This window comes from Melospiza melodia, chromosome 16 (assembly GCF_035770615.1).
Source record: "Melospiza melodia melodia isolate bMelMel2 chromosome 16, bMelMel2.pri, whole genome shotgun sequence".
Lineage (NCBI taxonomy): Eukaryota > Metazoa > Chordata > Aves > Passeriformes > Passerellidae > Melospiza > Melospiza melodia.
Window position 1 is genome coordinate 16,656,672 of NC_086209.1, and position 17,240 is coordinate 16,673,911.

General features: G+C 43.1%; 1 protein-coding gene across 2 annotated transcripts in view; it reads right to left on the minus strand.

Moving 5' to 3' along the window:
- CHM (CHM Rab escort protein) overlaps positions 1 to 15,858 on the minus strand; it is a 51,358-nt gene extending 35,500 nt beyond the window's left edge. Inside the window, exons 1-3 of one of the 2 annotated variants that reach the window (XM_063170825.1) lie at positions 15,784 to 15,858; positions 6,332 to 6,398; positions 289 to 361 (exon numbers count right to left, since the gene is read on the minus strand). In XM_063170825.1, coding sequence (XP_063026895.1) covers positions 289 to 361; positions 6,332 to 6,398; positions 15,784 to 15,832 — 189 coding nt within the window. In that variant the 5' untranslated portion in view covers positions 15,833 to 15,858. Of the gene's footprint in view, positions 1 to 288; positions 362 to 6,331; positions 6,399 to 11,142; positions 11,197 to 15,783 lie in introns of those variants that run through there. The other variant, XM_063170826.1, reaches the window with a different exon arrangement.
- Positions 15,859 to 17,240: the final 1,382 nt, after the last annotated feature.

A 17,240-nucleotide genomic window follows, 5' to 3' on the forward strand; every position in this document is an offset into this window, starting at 1 on the left:
GAACTGGAACAATGGTGTAGTTGCTTCTCTTTAAGCTCAAGAAGGCAGAAGTGTGGCTGAGCACCAGGCTGGCCTCAATCAGACTGACAAGGCAGCACATCAGAGCCCCACACTGCCAGGCCAGATGGGTGAGGCTCAAGCAGCAAAGCTGGAAACTACAAACCTCTTTGATCTGTCAAATTACCAAAGAGCAAAAGCAGGGAGGTGATTTGTCTTGAAATAAATCATGCAAACAACAGAGATTCAAAGGTAAGGAGGCCTAAAAGAAACAATTTGGGAAATTTTTACCTGATTTTCTTTAATCCAAGATAATAATCCTGAAAAACTAAAGCTGGCCCAGTTTCCACCATAGTAATTTCTCCTGCAAAGAAAAACAACAAAAGGAAAACCTGTTGGACAGGTAAAACAACTTTCCCAGATTTAAAGAAAAAAACCAACCAAGTATGATACATTCAAAACATTTTACATGGCAAGATTTTTCAGATGCAGAATAGATGAAAATTAGTATTTTGCAAAATTTCCATTTTCCTCCTTGCATGCATCTGTGACCAAACACACTACAGTCCAAAATCAAATTATTTGCAGGGTAAATGGATAATGCTGAGAACAACACAAGGGATAGTGTGAAGAAAAGGAAAATAGAGATAATACTGCTTTTTGGCCAAGACTGGCTCTCTTATCCATGATGTCAAAGACAGGACAGTGCAGTTTATTGTTTATCTACTGCTTACACAATATATTTTGCCTGTTACAGACTGTGAAGCTGCTCTGGCAAAACACTCACTGAACTGCATGTACTGCAGGTGGAGCCAAAGGAACTGATTTGTACCAAGTGATCATCCCTCCCTGAGCACTTCCCAGTTTCTATTTGCCACCTTCTTGCTTGCAAAAAGATTATTTAATGCTTTTAAATCACAGAAAATTAATAGTTCTGCTGTTAAGCAAAGAAAGTCTCTGCTCTCTCTTTTTTAAATTTCTCTACCAATATTTCTCTAAACATCTGTTGGATTAGTTGGCTTTTGTAGTCAGATGGCATAGCACATCTTAAATACTTAACTCTGAGAAGAAAAATAATAAGAGTAATTACATTTTAAAAAGTCACCAATTCTTGCAAAATTAAAGTTATTTCAGGATTTAACTCTGTTTTCTGGCAATGTGTACTGGCACATCAGAAGCCTCAAAGATACCAAAAATACCCTCCAGAACAGGTAGCTATAGGGAGGAAGATAGGGTTTGCATTTTAAAGAATAATGTGAAGGCTGTTAAATCAATCTTATCATAACCTCCTCCACTTTTAAATTGTAGAGATCAGTGTGATACCAGTGAAAAGCTAAATTCAGGTTAGATTCTCCTGCCTAGATTCACAATGGGCTGCTTTTGACAGGGCTGATCTGCACTGACAGAGCCTTCACAGGAGTGTCAGCCCCGCTCAGCACCAGGGGCTCTGCTCTGGACCTCGCTGCTTACTTAGCATATGAAGGACAGATGTCTGCTGAGCACTGCTAATTGCTCCTGACTACAAACTGACCTAAAAAAGTCTTTCAGCTCCTGCAAGGCAACAGTGAAGAACATAAATAGGACATCTTCTGTAAAGACAACAGAATGCAGCATTCACTGAATGAATAAAGGTGGCTCCAAGAAGGGATGGTGGTGGTGCAGGCCCTGCCCTGCAGAGTGGGCAGCACTGGGCAGCACAGCTCCTCCTGCAGCTGGGTAACACACAGAGCACAGCAATGGGGATTCAATCCATGCACAGCTCCTCCTGCAGCTGGGTAACACACAGAGCACAGCAATGGGGATTCAATCCATGCACAGCTCCTCCTGCAGCTGGGTAACACACAGAGCACAGCAATGGGGATTCAATGTGAGCAGCAGCTGGGTAACACACAGAACACAGCAATGGGGATTCAATCCATGCCCTGGGCAGCACAGCTCCTCCTGCAGATGGGTAACACCCAGAACACAGCAATGGGGATTCAATCCATGCACAGCTCCTCCTGCAGCTGGGTATCACACAGAACACAGCAATGGGGATTCAATCCATGCACAGCTCCTCCTGCAGCTGGGTAACACCCAGAGCACATCAATGGGGATTCAATGTGAGCAGCAGATGGGTAACACCCAGAGCACAGCAATGGGGATTCAATCCATGCCCTGGGCAGCACAGCTCCTCCTGCAGATGGGTAACACACAGAGCACAGCAATGGGGATTCAATCCATGCCCTGGGCAGCACAGCTCCTCCTGCAGATGCTCCCAAGCAGGAGCTCCAATCCTCTGCAACAGGAGCTCACCCTGACTCTGTGTGACTGACATGGGGAGCTCCACAGCTATTCCTGTTTGGTACCACACAGACCCCAAAGCAATGGGGATTAAATCTATGAAATGCCCAATTCTGTGAGATTTCAATCTGTAAAAGACACTGACAGTTGCATGTGATGGTAACTTCAAGCTTTGTTTAAGCTGTCAGTGGTGCAAGGTAATTTTTTCAGGTTTCTTCAGATTCTACAGAATAAAAAATTCAATATCCATGTATTACCTGTCATTTCAGGGATTTCCAAAAACCATGAAGATTTATTTTTAAGGAAATGTGCTGCTCAGGTTGCAAGTTTCTTGAATTTGGAATACAATATACAGCTGCTGGAGCAAGCAATGCCATGATCACAGAAATCCCAGAAAAAATCTGCCTACAATTAGGAGTGGGTTTCTTGATTCTCCACCTATATTAAGTCATGCATATTTAGACTATTTAAAGTTCAAACTGTCAGTAAGAGAAATTAACATTATTTTCACAGAAAGTGACAAAAGTTTGTTTGTGAGCTGTCAGACATCTTTCATGTGAACGTTCCTCTTTATCAGTTTGGATTTCCTTTGAAATTATTTCTTTTACCTAGTGTTGAGGCAACCTAAAGTGCTGAACAAAGCACTGCACAACCCTTCTGTGGAGCTCCATGCATTCTGAGGAGCTGGCACAGCCCTCTCCAAAGGAAAAGGAACCACAGCTGTCCCTCCTTGCCTGGTGTCTGAGCACCCTTCCCAAGCTCTGTGATGCCACCTCAAATATTCATCTCCTCAAGTAGCAACTTCCAGATTTTTTTTTTATCCTGGAATTTTAATTAGTTTCCCTGCACTAAATGATGAATCAGGATTGCTTAATTTTCTCATCTGAAAACACTAGAGAAGGAAGACAGAGCAGACATGATTACTGACATAATGAGCAAAGTTTATAGCAAGTCTTGAAGAGGAATTCTGAGAAGAGCTGACTAATGGTTTTACAATTAGGACTCCTTTGTAACCAAATATTTCTGTTAGAATTGCCCTGAAGATGAACTGAAGAATTCCTTTAAGTAATGGTCAAGATCAAAGCTTAATTACAGCTAAAATATTGTCCCAAAATCTCCAGGCCAAAGCTCCCCTCTTCTCTTGCCATATTAGCAAACTACAAAGATGGATTTTCTCTCCCTTTTTTAGGGTTATAATCCAATTATTCCCTAACTCAGAACAGGAATCATTTTGAAGGTGCAACAGCACAGGTGGAAAATACTTTTTCTACCAAGTTAGAGCACAGATGTTTTCCTTCCCTACCATACATTAGTTCCTAAATTATATTTGCTCAGCTCCTCCCATGTTACCTGGATTTCACCTGAACTACAACACTGCTCTTTTTCCTTTACAACTTTCAAATCTCTAATCTGCAGTTCAGAGCTAACAGCAGAAAAAGTTTTGCAAACTTTTGGAAATGTAGCTAAAGTACAATTTTACCTCTGCAAGAACCTTGTCTCTTCTCCTATGTTACCTTTTTACTTTAGTTACCAGGACTGGAATTTGCCAATTATTTCAATCTGGACCACTGAAATCACAAACTGTTTCTGACTGATTACCAATCTGAATCTGGATGAAGGAAATCTCTCATGTGCCCCAGGGTGACACCCAGAGCTGCACAGAAGCTGCTGATGCCTCAGGATTCCCCCCAGAGCTGCCTCAATGTGACTGTGCTGCCTCTGATCTTGCAGAAGAAGTCCTGAGCCATCAGAGCAGCTGTCCTTTGCTCAGGAACTTACTGCCACATCGATTTTAAGGATCTCAACACAAAATGATTTGTGTTTCAAACTCATAAAGTTTCCTGTGTCACCTATTGGTGCTCAGGCAGATGTATTGGAGATTCCCAGTCTGGCCCAGTGATGGGTTTAGGAGCTGCCAGGCTTCCAAGAGGGATTTAACCCACAGAGCTCCTGAGATCCTTCAGCCCAGCAGAAGGGTGGGTGATGGTGGCAGTCACTTGTGCCACATCACATTACATCCTGGGATATGGACATGACCAGAGGGAACCCCCATGGCCCAGCTGAGACCATGTTTTACTCTCTATCACCTTTGCTGTGAGAGTGCATCCTAAACCAAAATAAACAGAAAAAAGACTTGTTCAAAAAAGCTCAAAAGATACCAGAATTAACAATTTTCTGCCTAGTATTGCTTATTGAAATTAAGTAATTTCTTTGTTTTTCTTGCTGCTCTAAGCTGGTCAATTTCTTAAAGGAATTGACCTGCTTAGAGCAGCACCAGTTTTGCTCTCTGGCTGCTGTACTCCCACAGCTCCCTCATTTCACAGCAGTTAAAGATCCAAAAGACAGAGGTATGAACACACAGGATCTTTTACAAGTTCTGAAAAAAAAAGTGAGACAAATTGTCTAGCAGGAAGTGAAACAAACTACAACCAGGGATCTTGGACTAGGGAGTAAGGCCCAGCACAGTTTTGAATGCTCAAATAGAAAATTTTGGACATAAGGAACACTCAAGTGCTCTACAGGCAAAGTAGTCAAAAAATAGGAAAGGTAACAGGTGTCAAGAACTGCCCAGTTTGCTCTACTTCTCCCAGAAAATAAAATTCTGCATCTTGACCCTCCTTTGCCTTTGAATTAAATTCTATGTGGAAAGATAAATTAGTCAATGAGGAAGGATGTAGACAATAAAACTGCAGCCTACAAATGTTGTATTCCAGATGCTGAATATCAAATACAAAATGTATCTGAACATGCCTCACCCCTAACTGCCCCATCCCCAGTAACCAAACTGGGGCATAACTACAGATACAGAATTAAAAGAGGCAAATAAACAAAGGATCAAAAGCAGAAACTTGAGCAAGTGGTCAGGAGAAAATCTTCTGCATGTGCACAATTAGTACAGGAAGCATATTCACTTCAAGTAATCCACTTTTAGTCTTGATCTACCTTTCTCCAGCAGCTTCAAATTTAAACTAAGTGCCAATCTCCACATTTTAAATTGCAAATTACTTTTCTAAATCATTTAACAAATATCCTTGAAATTTCACATGTCAACAGCTCATTAATATCTACAGCAAATGTAGCTCTCTGAGAAGAAGCACAGATTTTATGTTTATTGAGACAGATAGCTGGCACAGAGAAATAGAGCTCCTTCAATTACTAGTTGGCAGAAGCTAACTTCAGTTTAAAATCAGTCTACAGCAATTTATGGCAACACTGCAGTGAAGTGACTATTTTGAATAAGATTAGCTACTGCTGATGGCAATGCTTGGACAGTGTTTATAAATCAAACTCAGAAGTCAGTATTTTATAATAGGCCACTTCAGAACTATCTCCCATAATCACCTATGCAGTATATTATGATAAATGCAAACATGGCTGGAGATTAAAAGTAATAAAACAAGGTACACAAGGTAATGAGAGCAAGTAAACTATAAACAAAGACTTTATGCATATATGTGAGCAATATCTGGTGCCTGACTTAACTCAGGCCTTTGTTCCCTGCAAAGATTAATCAAAGCAGCACATCCAACACAGCTATTTCAGTAACCCCAAATCTCATTTCTTTATGAGAAAAAATTTAATTAATAATTCTGGTAATTAATGAAAGGGACAATTTACTTTGATAAAAGGTAATATTCATCATAGCTAAAAACAGGCATGGATAACAGAAATCAGAGTTCCAGTGGCCAATACTATTACAGACTTTGAAAACAAAAAAGTGAAATAACACAAGTCATTCTCATCAAGAGAATGGGATAATTCTGTCAGGAATGAGAACCAAGGCACTAAACCTGCAGCCATTCCTGCCTGGAGCAAAGCAGGAGCCATCACAGCATCCTCCACCACAGCACTCACGCTCCAAATCCCTGAGCCAGCTTCCAAAAACTGCCTGCTCTATTGATGGAAATAACACCCCCAAAACAAGGCAGAGACAGAAACATAACATTACTGGTGCCAGAGGAAGAGGCAGGAGTGCTGCCCACACTGCCAGAGCCACAGAAACCCCTGCAGTCAGTCCAGCCCAGAAAGGGAAGGGACTGGAGGAACTTACGAATCCACGTGAAGAACTCTCTGGCCACTCCTGGCACACGCTGCTGCAATGATGGACTCAGGCAGACCTGCAACGACACAGGCAGCTTTCAGAACTCACCATGCACTGATGTGTCAGAAACTGCAACAATGGTACAACTTGGTCAGAAGGCAACTCAAACAAAAGAAATTTTACAATGTCAGTCACTGAAATTTTTAGCCTCATGCTACTAAAATAATGAACACTATTCTGTGCTCTTTAACATTTTGCTGAATTAAATGCAACTTTATTTTGATTTTTTTAATAACTGTATGGAACATACATACCACTTGCAAACACTACTAAGTTAAAGCTTGGCACCAGCATCTTCTCTCCACACCCTGCTCTCATAACCACATTGAGCAATTGCCAGCACAATGACACCCAAAGCTCAGTGGGGTGCTCTGTACCCACATCCTTGGTAATGCTCACAGGTATTACCTGAGGGCATTTCTGTTCACATCAAAGTGAACAAAAGGACTGTGATTGTCCTTAAGAGTGATATCCCTGTCAAAATCTCCCACATTATGCAATTACACTCTACCAAATCAGTATGTTTTCACTATATCTAGGAAAAAAATGTAGCAAAAAACCACACCAAAAGGCTGTGATAGCTCTGCCAGCAATACATGCTTGGAATGGCACAGGATCCCACTGGAGCTCAATAAATAAATGGGGCTGTTCTGTAATGTCTGCTCCCACTCACCAGATTTCACATGCCCAGTTCCATGCCTTGGATTCTGGAGCAAGTTCAGAGAAGCAGGACAGCTCCCCAGCTAAGCTCTGTGGCACTAACTTTCCCCAAATCTCTTTTGCAATGATCTGTTGGCTGTTTAAGCAAGTAATTCAGGATCAGCAATTAAAATCCCAGGGACTGGTATTAAAGACACTTAGGCCATGTATTCAATTAAGGGATGAGATGAAAGGAAGTGAAAGGAGCTTTTGGCTGATCTGATTTCCAGCAGCACCAGAAGCAGCTGCAGAGACAGAACTGGAAGGGAAGAAGCAGCTGTGGAAGGGCACAACCCACTCTGGCTCACTCCATGACAAACTTCATCTCCAGCAGAATTCCAGGCCTGTGCTGTTCCTTACACAGAACAGTGCCTTCACCAGCAAATACACCTTGCAGTCTAGGAAACATCCTCTAGGAGCTGGGTACACAGGCCACAGCTTCACCAACTCTTCAAACCAGCAAAGGCCAACAGAATCATCAAAATAAAGAGGTGCAACTTCTGTCCTCATCATCTGCCCCTCCTGACCTCCTTCCAAATCAAATAAATGGTCAGTTTTTGGAGAGCAGTTCCATGGTGTTGTCCAAAAGCATAAATATTTGTATCAATACAAAGAAGGAAGTGTAAGACAGGCATGACAAATTTTCCAGGAAAATAGCTACAACTTCTCAGCAAATTTTCTGGTCTTAATGATTACTTTTTCAATGGATTTTAAAAAAATCCTGGTTTGAATTGATAAAGCAGAAAAAGTGAAAAGAGTTTTGCATTGCTGACCTTTCACAGAAAATGAAGGGTTTAACACAGAATTAACCTCCAGGGCCAGGAGGGATGAACAGTTGCAGCAGTGCCTGGGATGTTTGTTTCACAGACTAGAAAGGCCAAAAGTCTTCAGAGTTGAATTTTTGGAAACAAGAGCTCATAACACAGACCACTGTGACCAAGGAGAAAATGTCCAAGTGCAGCACACAGGACTGCCATGAGACCCTGGCTGCACACAGCCATTATGTGAGAGCTCCACACTCAGCTGTCCCCCCATGTTTATATATATGGTTCATTTTGCTCCCTCTATAAACTATCTGGAATAGAATCTACAACTACTGTGTTTGGAGTTCCCAAAAAAGCTTTTCTTTCCCTCATTGGGGCACAGAGAGTATTACTCTAGAAATGGAATTGAGAAACTTGTTTCTCCTTCCTTATTGATAAAAGCCACTGAGAAAGTGTTGTAAAACATCACCAGTGCTGCCTGGCTGACCTGGGCCGAGTTATAGCTACCAGGGCATAACTGATTGCTGTAAGCTTGATCCAATTGATACTGTGCTGGAGGTCTGTTCTTCCATTAACCTTGGATGAAATTGTTCCCTGAATTAGCTTCCTCTCTCTTGAAAGCTGGCATCAATTTTCTTCACCAAGCCTGTGCTTCCAAGACACTGTGGCCCCCCACATAGCCAGTGGTGAGAGTGGAGCATGGCTGGCACATCCCAGCTTTGGGAGAGGCTCCCAACACCTGCTGGAACAGGACACCCTTTGCTCTGGGGGACAACACCTCAGGAAATCCAAGAAATGAATAAGAGTGTCACATGGCACCAGTTTCTGAATTCTGTTCTCCAACAGAAACAAGGGTACAGGGAAAAGAGGCAGTGCTGTCAAATGCAAGTTACTCCTATCTGGGACCTGATTTGCATGGGGTTACTGAACAAAAGCCTTTTCCAAGAAAGAGGGTTCTGGACAATTACAATATAATTATGCATTGTCCTTCTCTATCTAGGAAAAAACCTAACTTGGAAAAGCCTGCTTAGAGAAATGGCATTTTCTGAAATCACAGCATGGAAAGCTGAACTGCCTCTGACAGGACGTTGTGCAAAATAGGTTCCCTTCAGATAATCCAGTAACAGAGAAATGTGCTTTTAGAAACTGTTCTTACTTGGAAACAGCCTCCTGATCTGAACTTTGATTTCTCAAAAGCCCTAAAATGGATTGTACTCAGGTTGTGAAATGTGTTTGGATCCTCACTACAAGACACACTCATCGTCCTGCGTTTGGCTTCCCATTGGAAAGAAACAAAGTGGCAAGCAGACTGAATTGTAACATTAATTAGCGCTAATTAAACTAACAAACATGGCAGCATGGCCACTTCAGTACACAGAGGAAACTGAGGTTTGTATCAATGTTTCTGGATAACGCCCTGGGAACTGCTGGGAGAGACTGCAGGGCTGCCCTGGGAGCAGCTGCGGGCAGGAGGAGGAGGAGGAGGAGGAGGAGGAGGAGGAGGAGGAGGAGGAGGGAGCCCGGCGGGGCAGCACAAGCTCAGGGCCCTGGGCACAAGCTCTGCCTCAGGCAGCCCCTGAGCTGAAAGGTTTCTCTGCACGGGCCCCTCCCAGCACTCACCCTCAGCGCCACTGCCCCGTCCCAGCCCTCCTGGACACACCACAGGCAGATCCATCCCCATAAATCTCAGAGCTGCCTCTGCAAGCTGACCTTGAAGTCTGCACCTGCTTGTTTAACCTCTGACCAAGATAATCCCCATTACATGAATTTTTGGAGATTCCCTATGAAACAAAATCAGCCATACTCTCATTTTCTAGAATAGTGTTTTAGAAGTAAAAAAGAAACAGAAGAAATAGCTACACATTATTTAGTTATCCAAAAACCAATTCTATTTTTAGTTCCAATACAACAAAATTAAAGTTTGAGATAAACGCTAAGGTGGAAAACTTTAATTCAGTTTTAAAAGCCAATTAATTTCTGAAGTCTTACAAAATAATGAAAACTTATAATTCACCTCCGTGTGATCAAAAATTAATTTTAGGTTTACACACTGTGTCTCCTGCTTAGCAGCTGTACTTGCAGCTCCAGTGCTCCAGTGCCCTGAGAAGGGCTCAGCCACTGCCCTGAGCAATTTCCAAACTCAACAGCTCCACGTCTCTGGGAGCATCCTGGTCCTGAGCTGCTCACTGCAAACTGCTCTGCAGTCAGCCAGATGATAAGTTTTTACTGAATTACACAAGATCCATCTTGAAAAGGCTTAAATGTTTAATTTGCTTCACTTCATCTACTAAATAAATCACAAGTGGCTTTTTCATAATATAAAATGTTGAAGGGAAATATATAAAAATGTTGGAACACGGACAATTTCAAAACAATCTTCTGGAGCCAGACAGTTCACCAGCTGCAATACATTTTGTTTGCATCTGAACTTCTAAGTAGAGAAGAGCAGCTGATTCTTGAGGAGCTCACTACAGAATACTCATGGTGTGGTTTTGGTATATGTGAAATTTGAACAGAATGTTATAATTAATTGCAAATTAAAATACTTCTTGTATGTAATATTTTAAGATAAAGATGATTAAAATTCATTCATTTTAATATTTGCTCATATTGCAGAGCAGTATCAGAAAATATTTCTGCATTACAGAGTATGGCACAGAAATGCCAACCCACTAAGACAACATGTTACTGGTCAAGAAAGAAGCCACAAGTAAAAAGTGAAATTGCACACACTTATCTGTGTCTCACCACAGGAGCTTGGCAATGAAAACCAATCAATCTCACAGCTGGTGTAAATGAACATTTAGGGAAGGAATACAAGCACCTAGGCTTGAAATAAAAATTTAACTTCTTACTAAAAATTATACTCACACCAAGCAATGTTCTCCAGCACAAACTACAGCTCAGAGCCTAATCTTTGGTTTAAAGCAACAGCAGCAGACAAAGCAAAGCACTTGAATTAAAGGATCTGTATAGCAAGACACATGCTGAGCTTTATTCTCACTCGTCTTCTAATGCTTCCACTTCTTTTCTGCCTCCCCATGGGCAAAGAGCTTGCTCTCCTTGTTCCTTACATTTGTAAGCATTTAACGAAAGATACTGAGGAAGTTTCTCCTCCTCCTGCAGCAGCAGCTCCCAGGGGAGCACCAGGGGCTCTGTCCCTCCCTCCCTGGGGAGCACCAGGGGCTCTGTCCCTCCCTCCCTGGGTGCTCTGGCACAGCCCCAGAGCAGCTCCTGCAGCAGGACTGGACCCATTCCCCAGGCAGCAGAATCCATTTCCTGCTGGGATGCACAAACCTGGCTTTCCACTGCTCCTCATTCACACTGGCATTTCCAAGTACCTTACTAAGCCTTTTCTAAAGGAGTTTTTTCACCTTGATATGCAGATGACCTCCTCTGTATTTTTCTCAGTAGAGTCCTAGAGGCTCTGATTCTGTAGGATCAGCAGTATGATCTGGAAAAGCTGCAGAACACAAACAGGCTGAGAAGGACAACAAAGGGATCAGAGAACAAGGAGTTCTCCCACAGGAGCAGCCAGGGACACTGCACAGGGTCTGGGAAAGGACCTGCCTGAGGTACCAGAGGGAGCCTGAACCTTGCAGGCAGCACCTCTGCTCACCCCAGCATCCACACTGGGAGCCAGGCCAGAACACAACCCCTGCATTTCAGTCAGGTTAAAAAAATCAGCAAAGAAGATAAAGGTGCATTTACATGTGGAGAGTACTGAAAAAAAATCAAAGGGACACACACACAGAGGACATGGGACAGGACTGTGAGCCAGTGCTCATTTTGTTTGACATTTAAATGGACAGACAATGACTTATCTACAACTGATTACAAAACATGGCTCTGTTTCCTCCTTCCAGACACCAACATTAAAGTCAGTGCCCCTGTGTTAGTCCACAGTGACCACTGACGTCAGAAAATATCCATCTTCAGCTGGGTTTCCATTGAGCTTTCATCAGCTCTAAATAGCTGCTGATATAAACTGAGGACTGTGCAGTTACATAAGATAATGCAACCAAAATATCAGCCCAAATGATGTATTACAAAATATTTTTGTCACATTCTAAAAATATCCTGCAACAATGAAACAATTAGGAATTATTTTTTTGTATCAATCATCAGTGTTTACTTTAAAACTGGCATCTGTAATATTTGGGTTAGTTTAGTTGTAAGGTATATTTTTAAAATTGTGTTAGTATCTGGAAGTGATTTTCCCTAACACACTACACTTCCATAAGATAAACATGAAGTACTTACACCACTCCCAGCATATCCAACAATAAATAATAGATTCTCCTGACAGGACTTTGATGACCTGGCAAAGCCCGAGTGCTTTCAGCCAAAATCATATGAAACCATAAATCACTCCTTATTTTATAGAATATTTCAAAATGGATTCCTGCTTTCTACCTTGAAAGTCATTTCATGTGTTATTTATAACCACTGAAAACCAGAATGGAAAGAAAATTGCATAGAACTAGAATATTTACTGTGACTGCTTTTATAAAGAATAACTCTTTTTTAGGAAAAAAATTAGAATTACTGGCAGACAAACTTGTGAATACAACACCTTTCAAAGAGCCATATCCTTTACAACTTTCCCAGCAGTTAACACAGGTCTGGGGGACTGTCAGAGACAAGGCCAGACTGAACACAATCCAATTCACTGAGGAAATTCCAGGGTAAACACGACCCTGCACCTGTATCCACACCACTCTGCACAGCCACAAAGTTGCAAATCTTGGCACTTACAGGAGTTTCTGCCCTAAACTCAGCACTGCTGAATGTCAAATAGGGAAATTCACAGGCAAAACAAAGCTCTGCCACTGACCCCCAGTTCTGCTTCTAGACCAATAAAACCACAGAAGGGACCTGCCCAAACAGCAGAGCTGCTCTGAGGACTGCTGATCCTGGAGAAGATCTGCTTTTGTCAGGAACCACAAATATCTGCTTCTGTCAGGAACCACAACTATCTGCTTTTGTCAGGAATCACAAATGTCTGCTTCTGTCAGGAACCACGAATATCTGCTTTGGCCAGGAGCCACAAATACCTGCTTTGGCCAGGAGCCACAAATACCTGCTTTGGCCAGGAGCCACAAATACCTGCTTTGGCCAGGAGCCATGCCACAAGCCCACCCTGCTGGCTGATGGGTACCCAAGCACAGCCCTGGGCTCAAACAGCAGGGACAGGACAGGAGGGACTGGGGCAGACAGGGAGGGGAGAGTGACCTCGAGGCTGCAACAGAAAACAAAGTAGAGCAAAACAATGTCCTAACAGCTTTAATGCTCATTCTGTGCTGGCCATAAAAAACCTCAAGCTATGCTCATCAGTTTCACGCCATGAGACAATCCAGTTTTCTTTAGAACTATGGATATAAATTCCATGATTTAGCAAAACTTCAGCTGCTGCACCCATCAGGAATATTTTTGTACCCACATCCACCTTGCTCTTAACTTGCTCATGCAATAAAAAACCTGAATTAAGGAAAAATAATTTCTTCTAAAAGAAAACTTCCTTTTCCCATAGCAATATTGATGAATTAATTGAACCTGGACATTAACTGAAGCACTGATGGCTAAAATTTAGTTGAGGCTCCATTTGCACTAAGCTCACTATAGGGAAACAGTGAAATGAGCCTGAAATAAAAACAAATTCAAATCTTATGTTAGCACTCAGTCTAATTACTAAATTTAATAGATGCACAAGTTATAAAACCAGGAAAAGGCCACACATGCAGAAATTAATACTACTAGGACTATGCATTAAAAACACCATTAAACACAAACATTGCAATTATTATGGTATGACAATTGCATATTCATAGGTACACTCAGCACTGGTGACAGCAATGGAAATAAGAGAGTTGAAGACTGGGATAAAATATTCCCTCAGGAGCCACTTCCCAAAGAGAAGACAGATGAAAGTTCTACTCTGAACAATCTTCCATACTGGGAAATGTAATACAGATTAAAAACCTCAGTCACTCAGCAGTGCTAATCACCACTTGTGTATGCTCTCAGTAAAAAGGAATGCAAGGACAAAACAACTCCTCAAGTGCAGAACTCTGAGAACCCTGAATTAGTTAGAGCAGTACTCTCTACAGGTGGGCAAAAAAGGCATCCTTGAATACAAACCAACACCCCCAAATACAGCAATATTTCAGAGAACTCAGCTGAGAATCTCCTCCTGCAGCACCAAAGCTCCAGTATCACACCTCACTCCAAAGCAGGAAGGTTGGCTTTGCTGGCTGCACATGACCTGCTCTCCCTGGCACAGACAGTCCTTGTTCCCTCCATGGCTAGAATGGTAAATAGCTGAACATTAATATCATTGTCATAAACCTCTGAGCTTCTGCATATTCACCTCATGGCAGTAAAGAATGGATCATCCCCAAAAATCACACAAGTTACACAATGTTTAATATTTCACCCTCACAGTTTGATTATCCAGCTTCTCATTATTAACCAACCTTCTCACACACTCAAAATGTTCTCAAATCTGAGCACTTATAAAAAATGTCAGATTCATTACTGCAAACCACTCCATAGAACAGGGTTAACACACAGAAGGGATCTCTTAATTTGCTCAAGAACTTAAATTTTATATTTTTAGCACAGTTTTGGTCAAAAACATGGGGGCAGTATGGTCTTATAACTATTCAAAAACTCCAGATATAAACCAGATATCTTTTAAACAATTATAAATACACTGTATGGGGATTGCTTTTATCTGCTGAACACTGAAATCAGCAATTTCTTTAAGAAAGTCACTCATTCAATTTCAAAGTGCTAGGAATCTTAACTCCCAGGGACATAATTTCACAGATCAGCAAACTCCGAAACCAGAGTTCCTAATTTCACATGGAAAACAGTAACATTTAGAATTTCCCTTCCATTTGTGCTCCAAACAACACCCTGAGCTCTTTGCAAAGGCAAACAAATCTGACTGTAAATTTGGGACCTCTAAACAGTGATGCACTTTAAGACTATAGCTCAATGCTGAATTTAAGGCTTATCAAGACCAATCTGAATCAGGTCACTCTCATTCAGTTCTACCAACAGAAATCTATTCCAATAATTCAAGATTATTTTGCTACACAAGCACCAAGAATCTTAGTTCTGAAGGAGTATTTAAAATTTTCTCTTGTAGTTACATTGTGGTAAGTTACAGTGAGATACTCCAGGTGTCCATCATTATTCACCTGACCAGGATGAAGTTGTACAAGATACAGAAAGTGCAGAAAGATGAGAATTAAGTGTCTGGTTATGTAATCATACATAGACAGAGAAACGTGCTTTAATGAGAATGACTCAAAGAGTTTTGTGTTACTTATAAAGCAGGCATAGAGATTAGAAAAACGACCTTGAAGATGCAAAACTACTTGTATTGCAGGATATGACTTAAAAATATATTACCAGCCTGTAGCACAGATACTGCAAGGAGACAGAAGTTCAGCTCTTCAGAGCTGTTTTCCTTGCACAAAAGCAAACCTGAGCAGCAGGATGGGATTTCGGGAATAAGGGCAGCCAGGGCAGGCAGACAAAGCTTTCCGAGGCACCAAAGGAGGCCCCGATCTCAGGTGCGGTTTGTGAGGGTTGAGCCCGGTCACAGGGCCGGGGGTCGGGGCAAATCCTCCTCAGGGGCAGCCGCACACGGCCCTCCGTGACACCTCCATTTCTCAGCCAACCTGTCCATGGCAGTGTGAGCAGCAGCCCTGCAGCGGGCTGCCATGCCCGGGGCTTGGGGACAACGTCCCGGCCGCTGTCACGGACACGTCCCCGCGGGTACCTCGGCAGCCACTCGCACACCCTGCCCGCCCTCCCCAGATACCGCTGCCGCCCCTCAGCCGGGGATCCGCGTCCCCCCGCCGCCCCTTGGAGCTTCGGCCCTGCCAGGGCCGGCGCTGCCCCCGTGCCCGTCCCGCCCCGTACCGGTGCCCACCACCACCACATCGAACTCTGTGGGCAGGTTGTCCGCCATCTTGGGAGGCGCCGTCACGCGCGCGCCGCCGGCGGAAAGGGCGGGAGCGGCTGCGGGGGTTCCGGCGGCGGCGGCGGGAGGGAGGGAGGGAGGGAGGGAGGGAGCGGAGCGGCGGCCCCGCCTGAGGGCGCGGAGCGCTCGGGGAGGGAGCGGCGGCCCCGCCTGAAGGAGCGGAGCGCTCGGGGAGAGAAGGGTGGCTGCGGCTGAGGGAGCGGCGCGCTCCGGGACGGAGAGGCGGCCCCGCCTGAGGGAGCGGAGAGTTCGGGGAGGGCCCAGGGGTTGTCCCGGGTCCGTCCCCTTCCAACCCGCCGGCCCCACCATCCTTCACCGCTCCGCTGTCCTACTCATGCACAGAGCCCGCCCTGACCTGGCACATAACAATGCTGCGGGATGCAGCAGGGAATATATGTACATACACAGCACTTACATCCATCAATAAACTTCTTAACTACAGTCACATGGCAGCATTCCACCTACTGAGCCAAATCGCTTCATTGCAAGCACGTGTGTTTTTGAGTTACTTACGGGTCGATTTGAGGAAGAAATTATAAATTGTTCCCTGGCAGGGTGGGCAGGCCCTGGCACAGGTGCCCAGCGCAGCTGTGGCTGCCCCTGGATCCCTCGACATGTCCAAGGTTGGACAGGGCTTGGAGCACCCAGGGACAGTGCAAGGTGTCCCTGCCCATGGCAGGGGTGGCATTGGATGAACTTTAAGGTCCCTTCCAACCCAAACCATCTTATGAATGCCACTGAAGTTTCTTGGATGACCAATTCCTCAGAAACAAAAAATTTCACTTTTATTATTTCCTTTGCATATTTCACTGTTCCCAAAACAAATGATATTGTTTATTTCAATCTTGTTGCTCACTGCTCTTTGTTAATATATCCAAGAAAATATTTCCATCATTGTTTTTAAAAAGTTCTCTTCTTCCCAATTGCAATATTTTTTCCTTTAGCCAGCACGTTAAACACAGATTTAAAAAGAAAGTTATTAGTGTTAGCTAGAAAGTTTTATCAGTCATTAATTTCATGTCCTTTCTTGTTAATTAACAGATAGATGTTTGTCTGTACTACATTTTCTGCATGCAAAACCTTTTCTTTTTTTCTCAACTCATTCATTAACTCTTTCACTCTGAAGCCCAAAGCCACGCTTTAGTCTTGCTCAGTCTCTTCTTTCACCTTACAAGGAAAAAAAGGGAGAATCAGGGATAAAATCCAGAATCTCCTGCTTCAGAATTGCCCCTCCCATAACACCAGTCTGAGTGTAAGAACAGCAGGACTAAAACCACAGATTGGAAAAAGCCAGATACAGCAATGTAGGCTAAATAACCCAGCACAGAACACCTGTGCCAGAATATGCTGGAAACTTCTGGAAAGTTTTTCTTTTTATTTTACATTTAATGGCTTA